The 17,486-nt window shown below is 52.2% G+C and overlaps 7 protein-coding genes across 7 annotated transcripts; 5 read left to right on the top strand and 2 right to left on the bottom strand.

The window, feature by feature from the left end:
* Positions 1-553: 553 nt before the first annotated feature.
* Positions 554-1,695, bottom strand: N7482_003586 (uncharacterized protein; the record flags this gene model as incomplete). The annotated part of the gene is made up of 3 exons (XM_056685711.1): positions 554-946; positions 972-1,068; positions 1,097-1,695. 3 exons carry the CDS (start codon positions 1,693-1,695, stop codon positions 554-556), a joined length of 1,089 nt encoding a protein of 362 aa, XP_056544453.1.
* Positions 1,696-2,413: 718 nt separating this feature from the next.
* Positions 2,414-3,213, top strand: N7482_003585 (glutathione S-transferase family protein; the record flags this gene model as incomplete). The annotated part of the gene is made up of 3 exons (XM_056685710.1): positions 2,414-2,547; positions 2,617-2,822; positions 2,873-3,213. The coding sequence occupies 3 exons, from the start codon at positions 2,414-2,416 to the stop codon at positions 3,211-3,213; spliced, it is 681 nt and encodes a 226-aa protein (XP_056544452.1).
* Positions 3,214-4,015: 802 nt separating this feature from the next.
* Positions 4,016-6,748, top strand: N7482_003584 (uncharacterized protein; the record flags this gene model as incomplete). The annotated part of the gene is made up of 4 exons (XM_056685709.1): positions 4,016-4,051; positions 4,106-4,228; positions 4,294-6,345; positions 6,389-6,748. The coding sequence occupies 4 exons, from the start codon at positions 4,016-4,018 to the stop codon at positions 6,746-6,748; spliced, it is 2,571 nt and encodes an 856-aa protein (XP_056544451.1).
* Positions 6,749-7,498: 750 nt separating this feature from the next.
* Positions 7,499-9,196, top strand: N7482_003583 (MDR family MFS transporter; the record flags this gene model as incomplete). The annotated part of the gene is made up of 2 exons (XM_056685708.1): positions 7,499-7,795; positions 7,856-9,196. The coding sequence occupies 2 exons, from the start codon at positions 7,499-7,501 to the stop codon at positions 9,194-9,196; spliced, it is 1,638 nt and encodes a 545-aa protein (XP_056544450.1).
* Positions 9,197-9,587: 391 nt separating this feature from the next.
* Positions 9,588-11,800, top strand: N7482_003582 (uncharacterized protein; the record flags this gene model as incomplete). The annotated part of the gene is made up of 9 exons (XM_056685707.1): positions 9,588-9,789; positions 9,856-9,895; positions 9,958-10,440; positions 10,497-10,621; positions 10,675-10,869; positions 10,922-11,160; positions 11,217-11,273; positions 11,331-11,414; positions 11,474-11,800. The coding sequence occupies 9 exons, from the start codon at positions 9,588-9,590 to the stop codon at positions 11,798-11,800; spliced, it is 1,752 nt and encodes a 583-aa protein (XP_056544449.1).
* A 210-nt stretch (positions 11,801-12,010) lies between these two features.
* On the bottom strand, positions 12,011-13,715 carry N7482_003581 (putative MFS transporter; the record flags this gene model as incomplete). The annotated part of the gene is made up of 3 exons (XM_056685706.1): positions 12,011-12,937; positions 12,993-13,226; positions 13,284-13,715. 3 exons carry the CDS (start codon positions 13,713-13,715, stop codon positions 12,011-12,013), a joined length of 1,593 nt encoding a protein of 530 aa, XP_056544448.1.
* A 1,119-nt stretch (positions 13,716-14,834) lies between these two features.
* N7482_003580 (OSBP family protein) lies at positions 14,835-16,266 on the top strand (the record flags this gene model as incomplete). Its single annotated transcript, XM_056685705.1, has 4 exons — positions 14,835-14,906; positions 14,966-15,297; positions 15,367-15,421; positions 15,493-16,266. 4 exons carry the CDS (start codon positions 14,835-14,837, stop codon positions 16,264-16,266), a joined length of 1,233 nt encoding a protein of 410 aa, XP_056544447.1.
* Positions 16,267-17,486: the final 1,220 nt, after the last annotated feature.

Below are 17,486 nucleotides of genomic sequence, written 5' to 3'. Positions count from 1 at the left end.
ACAAACGATCTAGAATATTGCAGGAAGCTGCGGCTGTTCAGAACTATCCACGCCCTTCCAACCACGCGGGAAATATCCACGCCCTTCCAAATCGTGTCAGTCGGTACAAAATATAGGTTCTCTGATTCTAGAGGTCTTCTCCAATTATTAATTTTCGAGCACCGTTGTCTCAACCTCGATGAGATTGGTGTATTTGTTAGGAAGAGTTTCTAGTTGTGAACAACAACTTCAGGTATGATGAGGGCTGTTGTTTTAAGAGGTACACTGAAAGTCTACTCGACTGAGGGCAAGAAACCGAGGTACAGAATGTCATCTTTCAGAATACTGATCAGTAGTATCTGTTATTCATTAAAGAATCTCGTTATGATAAGCAAATAAGTTCACATGAATGAGCTGGCTATAGTCCCATTCGGTATCGTCACTGCGCAGGTCTCAGTCCCGGATGATAATTAGTATCCAAATCCATACCGTACGGGTTAGACAACCTCATGATATCTCGCGCTATTTGAGATTATAAACCCTTTTTGACCGGAAAAGCTAGACAACATTCCATCTATGAAGCATGGAGTTCGTTAAGGTCCAACCCTTCGACAAAATTATTCAATCTCAACATGGATGTGAAAGTTGAATCATCACAAGTGTGGCCGTAAAAGTGATAATCCCTTCGGCTAGATGTATACCAGCGTGGAGATGTGAATGATGACACCTTGTTTATAAGGTCTCCGTAGCTCAGATCCGGAAAGGGAGTCGCAGGCCATGGTGAAAGGAGATGATTTGACTGCATCTGCATAGTAAGGGCTCCATACATGATTGATCTGCATTCATATCCGCAGCCTTGAGTTCCATTCAAAAGCGCCTCGCGTGTGTCATGGAGGAGAATAACATTATTAATACCATCCTGTCTATCATTGTTCATTGATACTGCAATTCGGTTAGAGACCAAACACTTTTTACATTCATTCTTCCCTTACCGATGACTTGATTGGGGATCGGAATTCCCCGACCATTGATACAACCGTCACTCCATGAAATAGCAGTTGATGTTCACTCTTTGAACTGGGCAGAGAGCTGAAAAAACCAAGAAACCCATACCCACAGTATCAGATCTCGTGAATACGTTGTGGGAACTTTTTCCTCCAGAGCATCGATCCCCATATCTGCTATGATGGATAGAACCTCCTTGCAAGCATAGTAGTCGGCTATGGCAGCGACTTTGGCGAGCATCTCGAGAGATATCTTTCGTGGTATGAGATAGTATTGGCCATGGATTGCACGAAGAAGGGTCAAGAGCGCTTGGAGGTCCCAGCTGTCCGCAGTAACCTCAACTGAGCCTTCTTGCAAGTAAGCGATGCTTTCCTTCCAGCCGCCGGTGAGTGTCTTTTTGAATACCGGAGAGGCAAATATCATATGCTTCGCGGAGACTTGAATGCGAAAGTCACCATTATCCAGTGATTCACACATCTGTTCTTCGGCAGCGGCCTCTACGGGAGGGTCTTTGAGAAGCATTTCGAGAGGGGGCTCTTCGGCAGTAGTCTCTCCGGCAGGAATCTGGGCATACTGGCAAGGTTCTTGAGGGCTGTGATGAGTCTTGCCAGGGATCATATTTTCAGCTGATTGTGCAAAAGGAGAGTTTGCATTGCGCAATATAATGATCACTTCACCATCGGGGTCGATAATATGGGTTGGGGGGTTCATGGTTGTGGTATTATGAGCTTTGATGGTAGAGAAGATAGAGGGAGACAATAGCTATGAGGAACAGGAAGAAATGGAGCATACCACATCGCCAGATCCCTCACCCAACCTCTTAAGTACAAGTACGTTTTGTAAGATTATGCGTCATTATACAATAACTCATTTGGTTCTGAGATTAAATACGTTCGAAGATGCGATACGGATATCTCTCATAGGTGTCAGAGCAATAAATAACGGTATAGACTAAGAATGTACTGTAGCCTATAGTGCATTTTTGGTCTAGTAGTTAATTTGCCTAGGACTTAGTCCTCTTTTGTCTTAACAATAGTAAGTTAATACAAATTAATGCTGATCACATTCACTGATCTATCACGTGAGCACTCTGATCAGGTCGATGAGTCCGGACTGACATTTACTCAGTGAGTCTAACTGAACGCCCTGACAAAAGCGGCGGCAGCTTAGGAAGGAAAGCCCCACCCGGCAAAAGAAACAAGCTTCCGTCCCCGCCATGACGGGGTTAGCGATCGGATATAGCTGACAAATTGATTCTCAGAGCTGCGGAGACCGAGGGAGTGTATATATAGCTCGAGCTCGACTGGCAAGCATATTATTCCTCCTGCATTCCCCGGTTATGCTCCCTCGCACAATTGGCACAGGCTCTTCTAAAGCTGCATCTCGACTTTCCAGCCTCTCATCTACCATCCGTGCCTCCTATTCCACCATGTCCTCCTCTAACATCACTCTCTATACCTGGCCCACGCCGAACGGCATCAAGGCCTCCATCACCTTGGAGGAACTGGGTCTGCCATACAAGACGGAGCCGATCGACATTAGCACCAATATTCAAAAGGAAGAGTACGGAAATCACCAGTCCCCAGTTGCCGTCCAGAGCGCCCTTACTGACTGACGAAAATCAACATCTAGGTGGTTTTTGAAGATCAACCCCAATGGCCGTATCCCTGCCATCACCGATGGCTCGCAGCGCGTTTTCGAAAGTGGCTCCATTATGCTTTACCTTGCCGACAAGTATGACGCCGACCGAAAGATCAGCTATGCGCCCGGCACCCCGGAGTACATTGAGCAGGTATCCTGGCTCATGTTCCAGATGGGCGGGCTGGGTCCCATGCAAGGTACGTCGAGCAGAAACGAAGCGTCCATCCCTCTCTAAGTTTCAATTTAGGCCAGGCGAACCACTTCCGGCTCTTCGCCGGCGCCCGCTCCGACTACGGTATCAAGCGCTACATTGACGAGACGAAGCGTCTCTACTCAGTCCTGGAATCTCGTCTGAAGGAAAGCCCCTACCTGGCTGGCTCCAAGTACACCATCGCCGACATTGCCAACTACGCATGGGTTCGCAGTGGTCCCAGTGCGCTGGAGATTGATCTATCTGAGTTCCCCACTCTAAAGAAGTGGAGCGATGAGATCAGCAAGCGGGCTGCGGTGCAGAAGGGTGTGGATGTGCCTCCCCCTCGGCCGTACAGACGAGGATCGCAACGAGTTTTTCCGGAGCGCTCGTGCTAAAATCGATGGTATGACCAATACTGACAAGCATTAGGCGGAAATGATGTCATAAGTATAAATGCAGCTAAATTGACTGGTAGTAAGATGAAGCTCGAGTATTCCCTTGTGATGATTTCCTGATTTTGAATTCAAATATTATCAGAGTATCATGGGTAGAAACGTAGGACAATATGAGAAGCGAAAGGCCCACAATGCGGATTGTTCCTCTGGGAAACAAGGTAACATTCGACTCACTGAGTGCCTGTTGAAACGTTTAACATCTTTGACCAAAGCAAGGTGGTTGAATTATGACCATCATCTCCCGATCGGGCTGGTTCCATGTAACAAGCGATCCTATCGAGTGAGAACAGGTATATGTAAGTGCTGGGCCTGAATTGGTTGGCGTCGCCCTCGTCCCACTAATGGCGTTTTACTTAGCTTTATTTCCCAGTCGCGTGAATTATTTTACGGTTGGAAGTATGTTACATTCAATTCGAGATAATCAAAGGTCCTTTCAGATAAAGGTTGTCGATACAACACCTGTGTCAGATTTATTCCCTATACATCTGAAAATTTAGCGTAGCTTATTTCCTATTAGTGTTCTGACTGGGTACAGACCTCTTGCGAAAGTCACGATAGTATAGTATATTGGTAGTAGCGAAACAGATTCATGATCTTTTGACAAGTCAAACACTGGTATACTTACTGCCACAATGGCGGGCCCCATACGCTAAGTGGATCCCGACGCGTAGCGCCTACCCCTCTTCGCCCGGGCATTCCCCGGGCCTCCCATGAACCTGCCATCTCCGTGTCAATCAGCGCAATGGCATCGATAGACCTCCAGAAGCAAGTCGGCCAGGTAAGTCTTTCTTAGGAACATCGATCATGAAGGCAACGTAGCTGATGACTGCAGCTGTTCGCAGTCGGCTTCCATGGCTACGCGCCGAGCCCAGAGCTTAAGACGTTGATTCACGACTATCACGTCGGAGGCATCGTTCTCTTTTCGCGCAACTTCCAGACGGCTTCACAGCTACAGGTAAGCCTCACACGATGCTGGTATCTCATCCCGAATATCCCCATATTGACTGGGTGACCCCCAAGACTTTGATACTTGCTCTTCAAAATGAAGCGCGACTGGCGGGGCATACGCGGCCGTTATTCATCGGAATCGACCAGGAGAATGGACTGGTCGCCCGAATCTCGCCCCCCATCGCTCCCCAGATCCCTGGACCGATGGCTCTCGGCGCTACTCATGACCCAGAATTAGCCTACGAAGCTGGCAAGGCCACCGGTGACATTTTGGGCTTTTTTGGAATCAACATGAATTATGCTCCGGTCTGTGACATCAACTCCGAGCCGTTGAACCCCGTCATCGGTGTCCGCAGCCCTGGCGACGATCCGGAATTTGTGGGACGATTCGCCAGCGCTGCGGCGCGTGGGTTGCGGGAGCAGAAGATCGTGCCAAGCGTGAAGCATTTCCCTGGACATGGCGATACCGCTGTCGACTCGCATTATGGACTGCCCGTGATCCCCAAGACCAGAGATCAGCTCGAGCGGTGTGAACTGATTCCGTTCCGCCGGGCTGTGGCAGAGCAAGTCGAGGCTGTCATGACGGCCCACATCTCCCTTCCGAGCATCGATGACAAGCTTCCCGCAACATTATCGCCTAAGGCTCTCGGCATTTTGCGCCAGGATATGGCCTATGATGGGATGGTGATCACCGACTGTCTGGAGATGGAGGGCATCCGTTCTACATTTGGCACGGAGCAAGGTTCGGTGCTCGCATTGCAAGCTGGAAGTGACAGCATCATGATCTGTCATACATTTGAGGTCCAAGTGGGCTCTATTAGGAAAGTTTGTGGTGCAGTCCAGTCCGGTGCGATAGAACCATCTCGTCTGGCTGATGCATGCCGCCGCGTTGCTCGTATGAAGGACAAATTTTTGAATTGGGAAGTTGCGTTGCGCCAACCGGATCTGGGAGAGCTTGACGCCTTGAGCAAGAGAATTTCAACGATATGTAAAGACATGTACGAGAAATCTGTCACCCTTGTCCGTGACAGCGCCGGGATTCTCCCCCTTGCGAAGGACGGCAATATTGTGTTCCTCTTTCCGGGGGACAAAACTCCTGCCGGTGGCGCAGTGGATGGGGAGGGGATGGGTCGGCGGGGATCATACGAAGCCAGTGTCTATTTGGACACCCTTCGACGTCATAATCCGTCAATCACAGAAATCAAATACGGAGAGGCCGGTCTATCGGACGACCAATGGAGTGTCGTCAAGGCGGCTGATGCTGTGATTTTTGTGTCCATCAATGCGCGGGAATCGCCATACCAACAGTCGTTGGGCACCCTCCTTCCCAAGTACACCCAGTCGTTGGTCGCCATTGCCGCCTGCAACCCGTATGATTTTCTCCAGACTCTGGAGGTCCAGGCATATCTTGCTACGTACGAGCCGACCGTTGAGGCCTTCGCGGTAGCTGCGGACATCATTTTTGGTGCTACGACCGCGAAAGGCACTCTCCCAGTTGGCTCGAGTCCGTCGAGGAAGCCTCATGCGCATGTGGCCCGATTTGATGCGGAGAGAGATGTGGACCCTATTGTATCCGTTTGGAACGAAGCGTTGCCAACGTACGTCCTGCCCGCCGATGGCCTACGATCTCTGATTGACCGGGAAAATGCACACCACTTTGTCGCCTATGTGGGATCCGAGCTCGTCGGATTCTGTCTTGCCTATATCAGCGGTAAAGGAGATTTGAAGCCTGTTCACATTGCCGTGCTGGCCGTGACACCAAAGTACCAGGGCCAAGGAATTGGGACTGCGTTATTAACCGAGACTCGCTCATACTTCAGAACGCAGTTTGGTATCAACCAACTGAAGCTTGGCAGCTCCTTCCCACGTTTCTGGCCTGGGGTGCCTCGTGAGCTTCCAGAAACCGTTCAGGAATTCTTTATGCATCGTGGATTCCGACTCAGCCCGCCGGGCGCGAGGTCAGTTGACTTGTACCAGGACATTCGGAACTTCCAGTCGCCGGAGAAATACATTACTCGCGCGCAAGAACGGGGGTTCCGCTTCGCGCCACTGCAGCCGGAAGACTATGAGGCCTGTTTAGTCGGGCAGAGACGGAATTTCTCGGATAAAACAGTTCGCAATCAAGTATTCAACGCCTGGTGAACCTCACACTGATTTACCATTTTAGGGTTGGGTGGAAGCTTACGTCACGCTGCATCCCAAGGATTATCCCGACTGCGTGATGACGGCCTTCGACGCCCACGGCCAGCAGATCGGATGGACCTTGATGCTGCCCCCGGTCGCTGCACTGAACAAGGTTTGGGCTTTTCCCCAGATATGTGGTCCCAAGACAGGTCTCATCGGCTGTGTGGGTATTGACGCCCCCCACCGCAACTCCGGTATTGGGTTAGCGATGATCTGTCATGCCGTGGAGAATATGAAGCAGCGCGGTATTGAGGGAGTCTTCATCGATTGGGTGGCCTTGGATGGATGGTACGAGCAGGTCGGATTTGAGACCTGGCGCAGCTATCGACCCGGCGAAATCTGATACGTGGCGCCGGGCTCTGATCGTGTCTGCGTGAGCGGCCAAGACCGTCCAGTCCGTATAGACCCTATAGAGTAACATGGACGCCTGAGCGGGTGTTGGGCTTTGGTCCGAGATTTGACCCGAGCCCGACTTTCTCTCCTTGCGAAGTACGGAGTATATAGATCAATCACCCGACCGCTTCGTTCATGCGCGGATTCGACCGATCGCTTATCTCCGGGGTGACACCGAAGCGCCGACAGGACCGGAGACTGCCCAAAGTACCATCAGATAGAGTACGGAGTATCTCGGGCAAAATGCACGGAGAACAGGAATCGTCTTCTAGTGCTTATGTGACTCATCTGGCGGCCACACCCGCTTCGGGGAGATTCAAGCGCTGAGGCTATTCGGACACACCCGAGCCGCTGATTGGCCCGCCCAGTCAGATGGCCTCGTATTTACTTCACGCTACTGCGCCAGCCGAACCGCCCCCCTGCGCCTGTGGAAATTTTACTACAAGTCGGCCAAAAAGACCAACCGATGTCCGACTCACCACAGTCCAAATGTCGTGCATGGTTCTTACATATGTTCCTCCTACTCTCCCACAGCATTTGTGCTTTGCGGAGTGACAAAGACGCTGTCGATGGTGTGCTCTATCCTTCGACTCACGCTAATCGGATTCCCCCTTATTTGTCGGCAACGCTCAGGCCTCGACTCCACGTCTGAAATCTGAAAAGCTTTCCACCCTCTTGCTTCTAGTAAAGGAGTTCGACCATGACGGCAGCCAGCAGTACCACCGATGTTGAAGTTCCACCGGAGAAGCATGTGGAGGAGGGATCGGCGACGACAGAGCAAGCATATCCCCCTCTACCGAAGGTGATTGTCCTTATTTTGGCCCTGTACCTGGCCATCTTTCTCGTGGCTTTGGATCAGACCATCATCGGCGTGGCTATCCCCAAAATCACTGATCAATTCAAGAGCATCTCGGACATTGCCTGGTATGGCAGCGCGTATTTCCTCACGTCGACGGCTCTCCAGCCATCCTATGGTCGAATCTATAAGACCTTCAGTGTGAGTTCCCAGCATATAATATGATGATGGAAGCCCCGCTGATTGATTGCCCCCATCCAGGTCAAATGGAGCTTTTTGGCAGCGGTCTTGATCTTTGAGATCGGCTCTCTCATCTGCGCGGTGGCACCATCCAGTACCGTCTTGATTGTCGGAAGAGCCGTTGCCGGAATTGGCGTCGCGGGGATCTTCTCCGGTGCGCTGGTGATTATCTCCATGACCGTGCCGCTACCCAAGCGACCCCTGGTATTTGGGATGTTCGGAATGGTCTGGGGAATTGCGTCGATTGCGGGACCCCTCCTTGGGGGTGCATTCACCGATGGCCTCACATGGAGATGGTGTTTCTACATCAACCTTCCCATTGGCGGCCTGTCGATCGCCGTCATCTTCTTCTTCCTCCAGCTCCCTGGCAAGAGCGAGTACGCGGGGACGCCTATCCTGGCCCGCATTAGGCAGCTGGACCTGATCGGTGCCAGTCTCCTCATTCCCGCGATTGTCTGTCTCCTGCTGGCCCTGCAGTGGGGAGGCAACAAGTATCCATGGAACAACTCTCGCATTATTGGCCTGTTCGTGGGCTTCGGTCTGCTGGCAATCCTTTTCGCCATCTCCCAGCTCTACCTTGGCGAAAAGGCCACCCTGCCGCCGCACATCCTGAAACAGCGGACGGTGCTTGCATCATGCGTGTTTTGCCTCTTCTTCGGTGGTGCCTTTTTCCTCCTTGTGTACTACGTACCAATCTTCTTCCAGAGTGTCGAGGGCTCCTCTGCGATGAAGTCTGGCATCCAGCTTCTCCCCATGATGCTTGCGACTGTCGTCTCCTCCGTGGTCATCGGCGGACTCATCACCGCAGCGGGTTATTACACCCCGTTCCTGATCGTGAGTACCGCCATCGCCGCCATCGGTACGGGCCTCATCACCTTGTACGATATCGACATTTCCGCCGGGAAGTGGATCGGCTATCAAATTGTGGTCGGCGCCGGTGTCGGTGCGGGCTTCCAGGTCCCCATGACCGCCGTCCAGACGGTTCTCAGCCCGCAGGATATCCCCGTTGGCACAGCTGCGGTGATGTTCTTCCAAACGCTTGGAGGTGCTCTCTTCATTGCTGTCGGCCAGTCGGTGTTCCAGAACGGATTGATTGATGGGATCGGCAAGTACGCGCCGGGGGTGAGCCCGAAGGCCATTGTCGGGGCTGGCGCGACCGAAATGCGACATGTGCTGACGGAGTTGGGACAACTTGACCAGCTTGAGGGCGTCATCAAATCATATATGAGCGGCCTGAGGGGCGCTTATCAGGTCAGTCTCGCGATTGCTCTGGTGGCTTTTGTGGCCAGTCTTTTCCTGGAATGGAAGAGTGTGAAGAACGCTGGCGGAGATAAAAAGGATGTGGCCGTCCCAGCCCTCTGATCGTCGTGTATAGACAGAGCAGCGGATGCTTTCTTCACTGTAATTTATAATAGTGTATATAGATGGATAATATATCTCTCCCTTCAAACATCATCCGCGGTCATCAGGAACCAGGGGACGCTTTTAGCCATGATGTAAGCCTTCACCGCGCTGGCCAGGTCCAGGGTTTCATGAGAAAAGCCCCGATGTTACCCAACATCTGGTACGACATACGCTAATCTCTCCTCATTCCTTCTAGTCGAGATAGTCGAAGGTAGTCGAAGATAAGACACGCACCGCGACTAGCCTGGCTTTGGAATGCGGGGTAGAACTGACCCGAGGAGAGTCAAGGTGAATGCCTCCCCCCCAAGCCTTCCTTCTTTTCTTCCATTCCAAGCAACTATAGGCATCGATGGATGATACAACTGGGAAAGGGCCCAAAGCCAGAGAGCAGGGGTTGAAATCGGACGCCGCGGTGGAGGTGGGTGCCATGCCAGCCCAGCCCGAGCATACCCTTGAGGACTACGAGCGGCTGTTTGGTGTCGACGAGGATGCGTATGAGCAGCCCACCACGACCAGGAAGGAGCTCTGGGCTTATTACCTCTACTATAATGGTATGTTCGCTGGGAAATCCCCTTCACTCCGTGGACAGTACTCATTCGGGTGCAATGAACATGTAGGCGACAATGGCGTTGGTCCGGGTTCTTACAGCCAAGCTCTGTAAGCACCCCCTTGGCAACACAGCCGCAAAGCACCCAGATGAACTAACGGGTCTTCATTAGCTTCCAATGGGCTTTAAATGGCGCTGGCCACCAGCCAGACACAAATCCGCCCCAAGCCTGCACCAACTCCTCGGCGTGTGTGGTGCCTTGGGCAGGGGGCACGCGATCAATCTCCTCGGTGGTTCTGATCGCCAACGGCCTCTGCTTCACTTTCATGACTGTCATTTTCGTGTGGCTGGGAAGTGCGGCGGACTATGGTTCGTTCGGTCGGTGGCTTCTTCTAGTGCTGACGGTCATCTGTTGGGCGCTGCAGTATGGGATGATGGCTATCCGACGCCCTAGCCAATGGCCTGCAGCCATGGGAATGTACGTCGTGGCGTATGTCGCGTATGGGGCCACTTTGGTGTTTTACGCCGCGGTCTTTCCCCGGTTGGCGCGCTATATGCCCCATGTACGAAAGGCCCGGGAAGAGGATTTGAAAGAAGGCAAGATCGATCAGAAGGAGTATGATATGATCGAGTCATTGGAGCGGAATCACATCAGGTAGAATCAACATGAAGCTCACCCTTGAATACATACTAACGATAGTTCCCCCCTAGCAACATTTCGACTGCGCACAGCAATATCGGATACTTGTTGACCTTGGTGCTTAACTTGAGCGTCCTTCTTCCGATGCAGAATAACCAATATTCGAATAACTTGGCACTGTGTCTGACGAATTCCTGTAAGCCACAAACCACGATTGAAGAGTCGTATGATTTCTGACATCTTGGGCAGATTGGGTGGTTCTAGGCATTTGGTGGTTCCTTTTCCAGCAGAAGCGGCCCGGTCCCAAAATTCCCAAGGGCTCTAGCTACACGACCATTGGCTTCAAGCAGATCTGGCTGGCGATTCGAGAGATCCGATCCCTCCCACAGACCTTCCTTTACTTTCTGGCATACTTTCTGCTGGCAGACGGTCTGAATACGACTGGTGAGTCCCTGCTTGACTGTGGGACCACGAATACGCGTCTGATACTCTCTAGGAACCCTGGTAAGCATCATTCAGAATGACCAGGTGTCTTTCTCATTCCTCCAAATTACCTATCTTGGAATCACGCAGGCGGCGTGCTCGATTACGTCGACGTTTGGCTTCTGGTACATCCAGCGATACTTCAAGTTCAAGACCAAGACCATGTTCCTGTTCACCAATTTCTTCAGCGTTTTCATTCCCTTTTGGGGCATGCTCGGACTGTGGACTGACCGAATTGGGTATCACCATACCGTGAGTAATTCCAATGGCCTCGCGCTCCGGGTTATCAATGACTGACGCGTTCATAGTGGGAGTTCTACTTCTACAACGTCATCTTCGGCCTGTTTCAGGCTCCTTACTATGCGGTAAGGAGTAGTTTATTCCATCTATCTTGTCGTAATCCTGATTCGTATGATTTATAGTACGCTCAAACAATGATCAGCGAGTTGATGCCCCGTGGCTTCGACAATATGTTCTTCGCGCTTTTCGGAATCACTAATCGTGCGGTAAGTACCAATCTTGTCTTCCTTTTAAATATGCCTTGCTAATTTGATGACTTTTTGAGTCTTCAATCATTGGTCCAAATGTAATTCAGGCCATCATCAATAACACCCGCAACAACTGGATGGGCTTCCCATTCCTCTTTGCTATCTGTACTGCCGCCATGATTGCTATCGGCTTCGTGGATATTGAGAAGGGCCGTGAGGACTGTCGGAGGTTTACCGAGAAACGTAAAGTGGATCGTGTCGTGGCAGAGGCTGGTCTCAGTGCCGATATCATTGTCAAGGGCAAAGATCCGATGGACAATGGGGAGGTGGGTGGGGGAAATGGAGAATTAAGCAGCAATGGACCGGCCACAGCTGGGTCTACGGACAGAGAGACCTCGGCATGATGCCGGACACAATGAAATGTTGAGTATTAATACCAGCCCAGTGATTCCATAGACACAGGAGAGATGATCAATCTCAAGTAGTCATTATTCATAGTTCTCCATTTTCAAGCCCATGAAGCATCCTTAAATCACCGAATCATGCCAGTATCCTCTATGGCTCTCTAAAAGCAAAAGTTTTGTGGGATATGCAGGACGGACCGACTTATCTACTTAGACTTCGGCAGTCGTCTCAGTCTCCTGCTTAGAAGACCTCCCCGAAGCCCTCTTTTCCTCCTTGCGCTGGTTCCTCTCATCGACTTGATTGCGCCACTTATCGCCCAAGATAGTAGTAGCCCGGACGCACAGACCAGAGCTGATTAAGAACAGGGCGCTGATCGTACTAAACCAACCGACACCGATAGCTTCCACGGCGGGAAGCACAGTGCCAGAGCCCAGGGCGGCAAACACGTACCGGAACATGTAGTTTCCTGCTACAACTTCGGCACTCCGACCCTTGGACTGCATCACGTCTAGGCAGTATGTATTCAGACTAGGGAAGCAGAACAGCTGTGCCACGCCCTGAAGGAACATAGCCAATACGGGGACAGGAATACCACCGACAGCCTTCTCAACTGTCCAGCCGTAGACGAGGATGCATCCCGGGATAACAGCCGTAATGAATATCAGACATGACTTGAGACGGTCCTCTGGTACACGGATGCCACCACGCTTGCGGATCCATTTTTTTACCATATAGTCCGCCCACCGGCCGCCCATGAACGTCCCCACTAGGTACCCACATCCAGGCGCAATATAGAACAGACCCGACTGAATAGGGCTGGTGAGATGGAAACGCGGGTTAAGCACGTAGCGAATCGGCGTGAGCAGAGAGTATTGGTTCCAAACCAGGGCACCAGCGGCCAGCCCCGCGATGAAAAGGTTGGGGTATGAGAAGAGCAGCACACCAACACGAACGGGGTTCGCCTGGTGCCAGAGGAACTTCGCCTTTTGCGCAGGGGTCTTTTCGGTGAGCTCAGTCTTGTTGAGATGCGGGTATGTCTCTGGGAAGAAAAAGAAGACAAGCAATGTACCGGCACCGCCGAGGGCAGACTGCAGCCAGAAGACGACGCGCCATGAGCGGAAGGTGACGATCACGCCCTGTGGTATATGATCAGCGAGTCTGGAGCATGCAACGGGAAAGCACGAGTCCTACGCCAATGAACGGACCAAAGGCTGGTCCGATTAGAGTGCCCGACAAGAACCACCCCAGTGCCGTTGCCCGCGCTCGAGGCTCGTAAATATCACCAAGGGCGGAACTTCCTACCACCAGGAACGATGTTCCTTGAAAGGCTGTCAGGACGCGGAAGATGTAGTAGGCCGGTAGATTTGGCGCCAGGGCCGTGCCAATGCTAAACACGAAGAAAAGGAATGCGCTTGCAAGGAAAATCTATAGATGAATCTTAGCATCTTGGCTCCAACCAAAAGGAGAGTGGCAGTTGCTGACCGGACGCCGCCCCCACACTTGGCTAAAGGGACCCCAAAATGGAGCCGAGATCCCCATGGATGCCAGGTACAAGGCATTGCTAGCGTTGATGATGCTACCGGTAGTGTTGTAGGTCTCTGCGACCTCGGGGATGCCCGACAGAATGGAGGTTGAAGAGATCGGGGCCAGAAACGAGCAGAATGACAATACAAAGACGATAACCGCCTTCCGGGCCGGCGAGAAGCGCAAGTATTGCTCGGCGTCAACCTCGCGAAACTCATCGGTAGTCACGGGCATATCATGGTGGGATATATGACTTCGCACGAGATCGAGATCATTGGTTGTTTCATATCCCTTTTGTGATTTGGAGCCTTCGTTGATTCGCGTCTCCTCCACCGGAGACAAGGCCTCGTCGATGCTATCGAGGGAAGATCGTGAGCCTGAGGGTAACATGGTGAATGCTCTCTGCGTTCACTTATAGACGAGGGAGGGGATTTCAACAATCAAGGTCCCTGGACATTGACCAGGCATGAGACTACTGCTAAAATTCACGAGAGACCTCTTCTGTGACAGGATGAGGTGTAGTGGGTTCAGTTCACCGGCGTCTTTCCGACAACATACTCCTAGAAAGAATAATTGCCCGCGCGGATGACAAAAGGTGCTTCAGTTGCAAACAGGATCCAGATGATGTGGCCGACAACTTGTCAATGGATACACAGTAGACCACAACAGTGAGTCAGAAGAGGAGAAAAGTCCGACCCTGCCCTTCGGCGTAGGTTATCTTTGGCCGAGGATGCACGCGGGGCTCGCAATCAGACCGCGTTGCAGGGGCCGAAGAAAAAGCGACCACACGAAAACCAGCTAGATCGGTGCCCATTGTATGTCCAGGATCCATCTGGATGCCTGATCGAAGGCGCTATGGCCAATGATTCGGGTGGCGAGCCGTGGAAAACTAGATGGATTTCGTTGCCACTACCCCGTACCGATTACCGAGATAGGGCGAGAGCAGCGCGGAAAAGAATCCGTGCCAGCGTTGTGGAGGCGCGCATGCGACAGCCGATAAAGGATATTGCGATCAAGCATGCGCTTGTGAAGTGGGGGAGTCGGAGACCGCTAAATTCTCCGAAAAGGACCCATCCAGGACTGCTCCGATCAAGATCAAGACTACGGCGCTTGAACTGGTTCAGGCCCCGTCGAAGAAGACATGGCCGAGGGCTCCACCATCGTAGTCGAATCCGTCCGGCGGGTCAATCTGTAGGGATCAGACAGACCTGACAGGTCTGACAGGTGCATAACCTCCCATCGCCATCGACTCGGCCCCAGCGAGACAGCGGCCCTCGTGAGTGGTCAGGTATGAGGTATGAGGTGGACTTGGAAAAGTCGGGTGTGGCTGTTCGCTCGATCCAATCGGCCGGCTGCGCGCCATGACGTTGTCCTCTGACCGCCAACCACGAACATCAACTACCCCCCCGTCTCCGGATCTTGGAAACATCGACGTCAGGATCCCTCATTTTTTCCTTTGTTGGCCGAGAAATCTCCCCACCTCTTCAAGTGTTTTGAATCCACCGAAAAATGTCGTCCAAGAAGGAGCCCCAGAGCCAGGTGCCACCCCAAAGCAAGGGCTCCTGGTCGAGTTTCTTGAAGGTAGATTGGCGCATGCGTGACCACTGGTTTCCCTAGACTAACGTCTCTTTTCGTTGTAGTCGATCGCCTCATTCAATGGGGATCTCTCCTCATTGACGGCGCCGCCGTTTATCCTGTCAACAACCTCCCTCACCGAGTACTCGGCCTACTGGGCCGAACATCCCTCCGTCTTCGTGGCACCCGCTAAGGAGGCCGATCCCGAGAAGCGTGCCCTCCTAGTTCTCAAGTGGTTCCTCACTACACTGCACCAGCAGTACTGCAGCCGCAGCGAGAAGCTCGGCAGCGAGAAGAAGCCGCTGAATCCCTTCCTGGGTGAGCTTTTTATCGGCAAGTGGCTTGCCGACTCCGACCCGGAGTTGGGCGAGACCACGTTGATCAGTGAGCAAGTGAGGTGGGTAATACCTGGTAAAGAATCCCGGATGAGCCATAAAAGGGGCTAATTGATATAATTACTCTATAGCCACCACCCCCCAGCTACAGCATATGCGATCCGGAACGAGAAGCATGGAGTCGAGGTAAGTAGAATAATCATGATGGCCGACTACGTGGCCAGTCCAGATCCAATCTGGTTAACCCATCACTCTAGCTGCAAGGATATAACGCTCAGAAGGCTTCCTTCTCGAGCACTATCCAAGTGAAACAGATTGGCCACGCCCAGTACACCCTCACCCCGCCAGGCTCCAGCGAAAAAGAGAAATACCTGATTACCCTTCCCAACTTGCACATCGAGTCGCTCATTTACGGCACCCCATTCGTCGAACTGGAGAAGTCGACCAAGATCGCCAGCAGCAGCGGCTACATCGCGAAGATCGACTACTCGGGCAAGGGCTGGCTGAGCGGCAAGAAGAACACCTTCACCGCTAGTTTGTACAAGGCCGGCGAGGGCGAGAAGAAGCCCCTGTACACGGTCGACGGCCAGTGGTCGGACACATTCACCATCAAGGACGCCCGCACCAAGGAGGTCGTCGACCGCTGGGTCGTAGCCGAGAACGAGACCACCCCGCTCACGCTGGCCCCGCTCGAGGAGCAAGATCTGTACGAAAGCCGCCGTGCGTGGGCGGATGTGGCTGAAAGCATCAAGAACGGCGATATGGACGCTGTCTCAGGGTACAAGTCGCTCATTGAGAACGCCCAGCGCGACCTGCGCCGCGTTGAGAAGGCCGAGGGCCGCGAGTGGGAGCGCTGCTTCTTTAACCGTATCGACGAGCAGGACGACGACCCGCAATTCCAGCAATTGGCCCAATCGCTCGACCTCGCCGGCTGCCTCGAGGCCGACAAAACCGGCGGTATCTGGCGCTTTGACAGCGAACGCGCCGCCGCCGCCAAGCCGCCGTACCATAAGACTGGGGGGAAGGGCTAGGCATCAGCGAGTAAAGCCTCACGTTTCCCTCTCACTTCTCTAGGTTATGTCTCCCGTGTCAATCGGGGAGAAAAATGATCATGTTCTTTTTCACTTCTTTGGATCACGGGGGGTTTGGCTTTGGAGGACCGCTCTTTAACCACGGGCTCCTCATCCCCCCGAACCAATTGTCTGCACACATAGAGTTGACCGTTGTGGGTTCCCGGTTCCTATCGTGAGGAATCGTGTCATGCCGTATTTCGATTGTATATAAGTTCCTGTCTGAGGCAAAGCCGCTTCGATGCTTGAGTGGAGCGCCGAAATTCCTGCTACCTAATCCGATGATATTGGTTCTTTCGTGCTTTTTGTCTCGACTGTTTATCATACTTTGTGGCTGTGAAGTCTTAAGTAACCACCGCAGAGGCCTAGATCTTGTAGGAGGGCACGTCCGACTTCGCATCTCATCTCAAATTAGGGATGGACCATGCTGCATCGCAAGACCCCCTGTCGAGTGCCTCCTATTCCCCTATGTACTCAAGGATTCTACAGTCAGAGGAATAAAAAGGTGGTCCTGGAATATCTGATTTGTATAGGTGCGTACATAACTCATCACACTTTTAGGTAGCCCGCCCAGTAAAACCCGTCCGAGCAGCATCCATCACGATCTACCGCTTTACCAGACCCGGCAACCACCTTCCGATATTGCAACACGGTGGAGGACAGAAGATGAAAAAAGGGAATCAGAGAAACACGAACCCCGTCTTCACAGAATGACACCCCAGACCCGAATTGACACCATGAGCTAGGTTTGGAAGAACAGGAACAGAGAGAAACAGCGGGGGGGGAAGAGGAAAAAAGGAAAAAGGGAAAAAAAAGTCGTCCCTAGGGAGAATTGGTGGATTTAATACAGACCGCATCGACGAGGAAGCAGTGGGAGCAAAAAAGGAGGAGAGGGGAAAGAGTTTGAAAAAGCAAGACGCGGGAGATAAAAAGGAAACCAGGAAAGGGAAACAAAAGCACACGAAGAGACACACTTCCCAAGCCCAGCCAAAACTCCCAGAAAAGGGTAGAAGTTACACAGATATTGAGGAAAATAAGATGAAGAGAAATTTCAGGGTTTGGTTTGCCTTTTTGCTCTTGCCAGGCCCGGGTCGAACAAGACACAACGTGGATGAAATCATGCTTATTCCGCCCTGACAACGTGGAAAAGAAACAAAAGAACCGTAAACCCCCTTCTTTTT

This window comes from Penicillium canariense (genome assembly GCF_028826845.1).
Source record: "Penicillium canariense strain IBT 26290 chromosome Unknown utg000002l_segment0_segment0, whole genome shotgun sequence".
NCBI classification, from domain to species: Eukaryota; Fungi; Ascomycota; class Eurotiomycetes; order Eurotiales; family Aspergillaceae; genus Penicillium; species Penicillium canariense.
The sequence above is the reverse complement of the archived record's forward strand: the minus strand, read 5'-3'. Positions and strand labels throughout refer to the sequence as shown.